This window comes from Pelecanus crispus, chromosome 11 (assembly GCF_030463565.1).
Source record: "Pelecanus crispus isolate bPelCri1 chromosome 11, bPelCri1.pri, whole genome shotgun sequence".
Classification (NCBI taxonomy): domain Eukaryota; kingdom Metazoa; phylum Chordata; class Aves; order Pelecaniformes; family Pelecanidae; genus Pelecanus; species Pelecanus crispus.
In genome coordinates this window covers 38,922,782-38,931,869 of record NC_134653.1, presented here as the reverse complement: position 1 = coordinate 38,931,869, position 9,088 = coordinate 38,922,782, and the positions used below count along the sequence as shown (strand labels likewise).

At 37.2% G+C, this 9,088-nt stretch overlaps 1 protein-coding gene across 1 annotated transcript in view; it reads left to right on the top strand.

Moving 5' to 3' along the window:
- The first annotated feature begins 420 nt into the window (after window positions 1-420).
- Window positions 421-9,088, top strand: part of LOC104033045 (septin-2) — a 34,564-nt gene continuing 25,896 nt past the window's right edge. The window contains exons 1-5 of the mRNA XM_009485567.2: window positions 421-494; window positions 1,500-1,551; window positions 2,666-2,765; window positions 4,233-4,319; window positions 4,934-5,057. Of these exons, the coding sequence (XP_009483842.1) occupies window positions 1,525-1,551; window positions 2,666-2,765; window positions 4,233-4,319; window positions 4,934-5,057 (338 nt within the window). The 5' untranslated portion in view covers window positions 421-494; window positions 1,500-1,524. The remainder of the gene's footprint in view (window positions 495-1,499; window positions 1,552-2,665; window positions 2,766-4,232; window positions 4,320-4,933; window positions 5,058-9,088) is intronic.

Below are 9,088 nucleotides of genomic sequence, written 5' to 3'. Positions count from 1 at the left end.
TGAGCCCTTGCATATTGGTCAAAGAAAAATAAGCTCTGTTTTTTCAAAACCATTCTTAAGGGATATTTCCCAGGCTGTTTTGTGGAATACCCAATTAGAGGCTGTCAGAAGATGATTAGGATCAGGACCTCCCTATTTTCCAGGCAATGGATGTATTCGGCTTTCATTAGCAAGCAAATGAACTGGGTATGAGGGAAAAGTAGTTGGAGGAGAAAAGAAAACTTTCCTTGCTTCCAGGGTGGCTGGTGTCTGCAGAGCTGCCAAGATTTGAAATGCCTGCTTCAGGGCAAATGGAACGCCATGTGAGCTGAAGACGTGTTTTCTTTAAAACTCCAAGTTGCAATTATGCTAACTTCACCTTTTCCTTTAGTCCAGAGCTTAGCAGATCTCTGCTACGACTTGACTGTCAAACTGCCGGTGTCAGAAACTGGGCTGTATCCTGCCAGGACAAGTCCCGCTACCCAACAGGAAAGCACTTCTGTCGGAACACACAGGTGCCTGCGTAGGTCACTCGCCGGCTTTCCCAGGCCAGGAGCTGCCTTGTCAACAAAGCAAGCTGTGAAGTGCTCCTGCCGCTTCTGCGCTTCCTCTCAGCGCTCTGCGGCTGCTCTAAATAAAAGGGCCTTGCTATTGCCCTGATAACTAATCTGTAGCACAACTGACATCCTTGAGTAAAAAGATAAGGGCTTGCCAAAACCCAGCTGTTCGGGGTGTCTGAAACTGAAGAATAAATCTTTTAGATCAGGGTGAATTTTCATGTCCAGCATGGGTTAGCCAAGTGCCAAGGTTCTGCAGTGGTCGATGTAGTGTTCACGTTCAGCAATAGTAGTTTGAAGTGACTGAAAATAATGTTGTAACCCTTACCTGGAAATCCCACGGGTGTCCTGTTCGCAGGACAATTTTTGTATGTGGTCATAATTCTCAAATATAATTTTTTTGGACAACAGTTAGGTTACATTCACCTATTTGTCAACCACCTTTAAGAAACATATAGTTCATAAGCAGAAAGGGTAAAAATGGAAGGAAAAAGGACCTCTTTATTCTGTATAGAAGGTTGGGAACAGAGCATATTTGAATTTCAGGTTTTATTAGCTAATTACAGAATCAGAGAACTTAAAAATTATATCGGGAGTACCACGCATACTCAGCATTATCTTTCAGTATGTATTTTTCCTTCTTTAAAGTCAGGATGGATGAAAGATCTTTAAGGATACTGAATTTTAGTATTTTGAGTTTTAAAGGAATCTTTCTGTTTTAAAACTTTTAAGTATTTAAATGAAGTATTCTGGTCTTGATAATCCTTTGTAATTTCTCACCTGTGCATAGCTTCACAGAAGCAGCCATTTTGATTATGGCTTGTTTATTCTGGTGATCTTTGAGTATGTGAAATTTTGTTCTACTAGAATAAAATGTAATTACTATATGCAATTGATAGGTTCAAAATTAAATTGAATGTAATTTCAAGTCAGCTAACATGCACTATGGATTTTATTTTCCAGTGTCTGAAACTTGGAGTGACGAAACATGTCTCAGTCAGGTGAAAAAGTGAAGGTAAAGAGATGTCTGCATAGCCAAAAATTTTGATTAGAATCTATTCACCTTCTGAAAATACTTGTGGTTTTGCTGAAGTGGTAAAGTAGTGAATAAATGATATGTTATTGTTCCAGATGTGTTTCTTAAAAGGAACTGTTTAGTAGAAACAGAGCTTGCATGTGATTCTAGTAATAGGCTTTCAGATGTTTGCCAGACATTCGGTGTTTGCTTACACATTTAGAATGGTGCCTTTACCTCAGGAAATTTCAGTTGACAAACCTTCTTTTCTAATGTTTTGCCCATCTGGGTGGGTTTTAAAAGGATTGTTAGCAAATAAGTAATTGCCTTTTAAGTGATTTCCCCTGTATCCCCCCACTGGAAGTATGGCATTGTATAAAAACTGTTCTCATCATAAACTCATCTCTGAAGAAAACATTTGGTTCCAGCTAGCTCATAGGTCCCTAAATCAAGTGGCTGCAGTTCTTGTTTAGGCTCCTATTAGCTGTTATTTAGGCTCCGATTAGATTTTCAGTCAATTGATAACAGATGGTGAAGCAGGCTGCCCTTTTTATAGCCCAAATCTTTTTGATAAGTTTTTCAGGCACATTTCTTTTTCCTCCTTTTGTGTTAGAAGTTGAACATTGTGGAGATAGGTTAACAAGCAGAAGATAGATCTCTCTGTGATTGTATCTTGGTAATCTCTGCATTACTATGCAATGTTCTTGTTTTTCTACACATGAGTGTAGGCATTATTTATTTTTATAGAAGATAGTAGCAGCAGGTACCAAATTTGAACAGGTATTTTTGACCAGCTTAAAATCTTTGGGATTTTTACCTATGTTTACAGTTTAAGATTAATAATAGTGTGTTCTTGCAAGCTTGCAGATTTTTTTTTTTATTAATCCAAGGAGAGACTTTTGTTTATGTGTAGCCCAAGGTACTTACCAGATTTCAATTTATATCAGACTGCTTGGTAAATGGGTGTGTTTCAAGGTCTGCCTTGCTATAGCAGCAAAAAATTGTTTCATTCAATGCGCTTTATATACCTCTGCACTTTATTGTATAGAATCAACTGCACTCTGTTTTAGGGGAAGGGGATGTCATTTATACTCAACTTTTGTTTTCTTGTCAGTTTTCCGACTCAGCAGGCTATGTGGGATTCGCTAATCTGCCCAACCAGGTTCACAGGAAATCTGTGAAGAAGGGCTTTGAATTCACACTGATGGTGGTTGGTAGGTGACTTGTTTAAGTATTTTTGACTGTTACATAACAACAAAAGATTTCTTTCACAGAGACATACATGTCTTCCTACTTAGTAATTGACTGTTAGACGGAAGAAAAAGCTTTGAACCTCTATACACTCTCTAATTAAATCTCTTACTATTTGGTCGTGTTTGGTAGGAGGGAGTATTTGCAGTGATTAAAGATGATGACTTTGAGCTGACAGGATATTCTTGTATTCCTGACTCATCATCAGATGGCAGGGATAGCTGCTTAATCTTTCTTTGACTCCCATTTCCCCAACTGAAGGCATGAATGCACATGGCGAATATCTTGCTGTTCAAATGGTGATGCTATTCTTGTGTTTTCTGCTGTTCTGTACTGACGCAGTCTGGTATGGTAACTAAACTTTTAATTTGCCTGTCCTGTGAATGAGCACCTGTGGGAGTCTTTGATGGAACGTCCTGTAGGCACAAAGCTGTTTTAAGTGACGTACTGAATTATACTTGCATTGAATCAGTTTTAATGTTATACAGGTCCAAAGTGAGTTCACAGTACTGTCACCTTTTGTAGTAGTTACCTTCTTATTCTCTGTCCTCTGTAGTACCGTTTGGGATTATTTGGTGACAGTGTGTTCAGCAGTGTCTGTAAAATAAATAGATAATTTGTGATAAGTGTAGAGTGTTTTATTTTATGTAGTTTGTGATGATAGATGCAGATAACTTCTCCTTCTCTAGGATTAGGTTAGTAGCATCTAAAGTAACATGGCCAGTTGTTCTAAATGCTGACTCCTTTCATTCCTTGGGTTAGGAAAAAAGTGATTTTTTGAAATCTGGATTTAGTAATTGCATTTACAGGTTTAACTTTATAACTTCGATGTAGGACAAAATTTGTATGACGTAAAGTTCTAGAATTGTGGAACTTCTCAGGTGAATTTTGAATAATTTTCCTATGACATTTTGTTTCATATTTCATAGGACATGTGTAGCCTAACTATAAGGGTGCAAAGCTCAACTCTTAGTTTGGGATTGCTTTATTCATTCTCCCTCCTAACAGTGTTCCAGGTTCAATTTCTAGCTTAGGAAAACCTTAAAGCTCTCAGAAATTTTTGACAAGAGAGTTACAGCTCCTGATTTTGGAAGTTTAAATGAAAAACACTTTTATCTCCCTGAAGTAACCTAACTATCTCTAGATCTATTGTTAAAGTGCTGTATGACCTTTCAGCTTTTATTATGAAACGTATTACAGTAAACTTAGCATTTTCATGTAGCATTTGTGAAAACACTAGAGGCTTGTTTTTCCTGTGTTTTTCAAGTGCTTAGCTGAACCTTTGATGCTTTTATCTCAAAACTTAGGGTGGATCCTGATGAACAAGTTATTTTTCCTCCATCATGTGGGCTTGGGGAAAGAGGAAGTGCTTTAAAAAGCCTGGTGTAAAAGGTGTATATGCTTAATAACCTGTATTATTTTGTTTGTAGGTGAGTCTGGCTTGGGAAAATCCACTTTAATTAACAGCCTGTTCCTGACTGATCTTTATCCAGAACGTTATATTCCTGGAGCTGCCGGTAAATGCGGTTTTGCAGTTCCTCCAGCACATACCCTATGAAATTTCATGTTCTTTAGTTAACACTGCTTCATTCTGATGATAACTTCACCTATGAGATCCTTTCTTCACGCTGTCTAGATGTATTTTAATCCTCCAAATTATATTTTTTTGACCTGCCATTTTCTTGTTTATTCCTTTCAAAGACTCACCTTTTATTGTTTCTTCATCAGTTGTTATTAAACAAACCAACTGCCTAAACCTTTTGGGTGTCAATATACCTAAATGTGGTTTTGCTGTAATCCCCATTTCCTCTAAAGTTTTTTGTCTATAAAGCCTTAAATCCTGGTTAGAGGTGTAAATACCTTTTGGCAAAGAATCTAGCATGCTTCTGAGTATTATAATTTTATTTTTGCATATTGTCATGAGGAAATCCCCCTTTTTTAGTTTATTGCTCCTTGTTTATTTACAAAAATGTAGTGTTAAATTTTGACTAGCCAGCTTTTTTTTTTAATATTTTGTCATGTAGGTTACAATACACTTCAGATTGTATTTCCTCCTCTGTTGCTCTCTCCTGCAGGGGTTTCTGCAGCAATTGATAGGTATAATAACAATCAAAATCTTCCTTTATTTTAGAGAAAATAGAGAGAACAGTTCAAATCGAAGCTTCTACAGTAGAGATAGAGGAGCGAGGGGTGAAACTTCGTTTAACAGTAGTTGACACACCAGGATATGGAGATGCCATTAACAGCCAGGACTGGTATGTGTGTAAATACTGCTTTGCTTGATAGACTTTGTATCTTACACAAACGCTACTCTACTGTGTCTGTCTCTCTGAACTTAAGTGATTCAGCTGGTGGTCTTTGGATAACAGGTTCATTATTCTTAACATTAATGGAGTGTTATCTTGAATTCATGGTAGAGGGTCTTTTCTGAGTCCTTGCCGTTGAGCACAATTTTCTGAGCACTTCTGCATTCTGGGTGCTCATCTTCATATCATCAGTGACATGATCGTTTAGCTTGTGTGAGCTTTCAAATAAAGTTTCTCTTACAATTTTTGTTGCCTAAAATATACAACTCTAGTAAAACTGTGTTATTTTGTACAACTTCCTGTTTCAATTTTTCTAACCACTTTCTTATGTTTTTAAAAGGTTTGGTTAGTGTTCATTAGGCTGTCTATGATTCTCCCTCAAAATTAATGGCCTTTCCTCCAGTAAGGTTCTCTGTGACAACTGCAGTCAACTTTTTGTCTCCATAGCTGCTCCGATAGGGCAGAATTCTGGTGAAGGGAAATTTTTTGTTTGTCTCTGTGTCTTTGTGTCTCTGGCTCATCCAGTTTCCTGGTTTTTCTGACAGTACTTTTCATTCCCTGTCCTTTATGTGTACTACTTGCAAGTTGGATAGAACTGCTTTTTTTTTTTTTTCTTATGATGGAGTTACTACTTAGCTCTCTCTAGCCTAAATATTGCTGATAATATTTAGCTGCTGAAATAATTGTCTGCAAATACACTGGACAACATACATAATTCCTTTAGCATAAAGATCATGAATGAAAATGGTAAAATAGCTATGAAGGAACTGGGCAGTTTGTAACAAAATTAGAATGAATAAGTTTTTCCATAAATGTAGTTTCCAAATCATCGTCGTCATGCACTTTAACTGTGGAAAACTGATCTTGTGATAATGTCTTTCAAATAAAGATGAGATATATTAATGTGCTTACTAGGATGCCTCAATTATTCCAGTGCAACAAGAAGCTGAACTTTGAATTTCCATCTGGTTGTCTTTTAAGAAGAGCTAGGAATATTTATTTTGTTTAGCCATTAATTTTTGCTGATGCTTTCTTGTGGTGGTAATCCTAAGGCAAACAAACTGTCACTGTGCAGAGAAAGGGAGCGTAAAGCTAATACTAGTTGATTTGAGTTCTTCAGTATAAGTTAAAGATGAGGAAGGAGGCAAATAGTTGATAAAATAAACATCTATAATGCTAGTAGAATGTTTTGTAATCTTTTTGTGACGGAATGCTGTGTTATCTGGAGCATTCTGAAGAACATTGTTATCAGACATGGTTTTACTTTTTCTGTGGTGTGCTGTGGAAACACAGCAAAAATGAAGGCAGTGAAGTTATATAATATAGTAAATGAAAGTTTGAAAGTGAAGCTGTGGTGGGATTTTTGTTTTCCTTCCACTTTTCCTACTTTTATTAAGTTGAAATAAATTGAACTTTTAGAATAACACTAAGGCATCTTTCTGGATTGCAGCATGGTCTTGCTTATTTTGTGCACTGTTGACTAGAGCTTCCTTCCGCTGGAGCTAAGAGCTCTGCAGCGCGTGCATTGTGTTGCATAGAGCTCTTCCTGTTGATTGTGTTCTAATGCCCTTTGTTTATTCTGCTAAGATGTTTCTGAGAGACCTACGTGTTCAGATTTTTACCCTTTCTTTTTGGAGTCTTGCTAAATAGTCATTCCATGATGATTCAGACCCAGTAGAACAATTTACTGGTTTATACTTAGTTTTCTGTGACAAATCTTAAACATCAAAATACAATACGGGAACAAATAGTACTTACATACTACAAAATAAAAAGATGCGATTAATTTTAATTGTGTCTCTCTAGTCCCGTTTTCTTACGTCACGTGAAAATGAGTGTCATTTTGACAAAGTCTATTAGTCTTTACAGGATGTCATAGGGGCCTGGATGGATAGACTCTTTGTTTCAAACTGTAGTCAAGACTAACTCAGTTCAACTACCTTCCTTCCTTGTTAGTTCAGAGGAAGCAGCAAGTTCGTGTTCTTGAACTTATGTTTGTGTTCTGGAGCATTTACTGCAATTATGGTTAACCGGTAGATGGTGCTGATCTCAATCCAAGTTTTTATAAAGCACTCTTTTTGGGAAAACTGCAATTTGTGCAGATTACCTGTTTTTCAGGATGATGACTTTTACTAAGGTTACTTTTGAACAGAGGTAAATCAAACTGGCGTGATCTGCCTAGGAGGCAGCAGTCACTGATTCTGTTTCAAATATCTTTCTCCTGAGTAAGTTTCTTAAACGGCTTTTGGTTTCTGTCTTTGCATTGATGAAAGGGCTTAGTTTTAGAGTTTGACTTTCAAGGATGGGAGCTGGGGTCAATTTTTATGTATTTTTCATCACAGAAGAAGTGCTAGTAAGGATTATGTCTTGTCAGGAGTTTGTCCAGGGGGTCTCCTGGATTGGAAGAATAACAAGATTGGTTTGGGAAATGCATTATTATAGATTTAATACAACACATTCCCTAAAGTAGATTATTTTTTGTTTTCCAAAAGCTATTGTACTTAAAACAGCCTGTAGGACAAGGTGGATGCTAACCACAGTTAACCATAGTGATAAGTTTTTAGATTCTGTGTGAAGCTTTAGTGCTAGCTGGAGTTCTGTATTCTAGAATCAAACTACACCTAGGAATGCTCTTGGCATCAGTTTAGGCCTGTGTTTGGGGAATAGCAAAATTCTTTGTGGTGGGAGGTTTGAAGCATAGAATGGCTCTTCCATGCGTAAGGACACTGGGATTGGGAGAGAAGCATGTCCTTAAGGTAACATCTTTCATCAGACAGAAGAGAAATAATCTAAGGAGGGGAGGGGGAAAAAAAATTGGTTCATGCACAGATTGGGATCAAATCTGGTCTCAAAAGGATGGCTGACAAAAAGAGTTTACAGATTAACTTGTTAGATATTGCTGATCATATGCCTCGTTTCATCTTAGTTGCAGTGTCGCAGGTCATTCTTTGATAACTGCTTTCTGGCTGCTGCTAACTTTCTTTTTTTACTGGCTTATGTTAAGCTGTATTTTGTGGTTTTTGGCAGCTTGGTAATATTGTTCATTTTCCCCCAACGGGCTTAAATGCAACAGTTGTGGTGTTTGCTGTTACAATACAGGATGTGCTATCTCCTAAGTAATGATACCACTGTGCTGTAAGCCAGGTGTTTCCCGGAAGTCAGGAGGTACAGGACACTAACACCATATTTATAGGGAAAATTATAGCTGTTAGAGCTAGAAAACGGCACGTAAACTAATTACATTGCCAGAGAAATGTGTGGTAGTTGCTTTCCCATTGTTTGTGCTTGGTTTCTGTCCTAGTATTTGTACGTCTTCAGTCTCATTACCTTTCACCAGCTAAGAGGAGAGTATCTAAGATCAACAGGAACATGAACCATGTTGTCCTTTTTCAACACATGTAGGTATTAAGATGCTAGTTCTTAGACTTGAGCAGCACTAAGGTCAAACCCCAATAAATAACATGTTTTGCTGTGTCATCTTCTATAATACGACTTAGAACAGTGCAAACCTTGTAAAGGTATAAATGTGTGTATATATATTCTACTATGGATTTATTCCGCCTAGATCTGAAAGCTTACTCAACTCTGGAAAAATCAAATTCCCTCTAGGATCTCTTCCATCATTCTTATTACTTTCTTTCATTATCTTCATTACAGCCATGCAGCCCAGAGTTGAACTTCGCTGCCTGTCACAGTATTTGCCATCATTCTGTGTGTTCATTTTCCAGATTACTAATTCTGTTTTTTGTGTTCTCTTGTCTGTTTCCTACTTAAATTTCTCTAGTCAAATTTGCACTTTCTCAGCAACAGAAATGCTATTTTTCAAGTTAAACTTTCTGCTCAGTTTTCGCTCAAGTAGTTTAAGATATGTTCATGACACAATCATCTGCCTAATCTCATCTTTGTCAGTGTGTTCATTTCCCTTCCCTTGCAGTACTTAATATAAAAGGACACTTTATATTAATGTTGTTTGCAAGTGT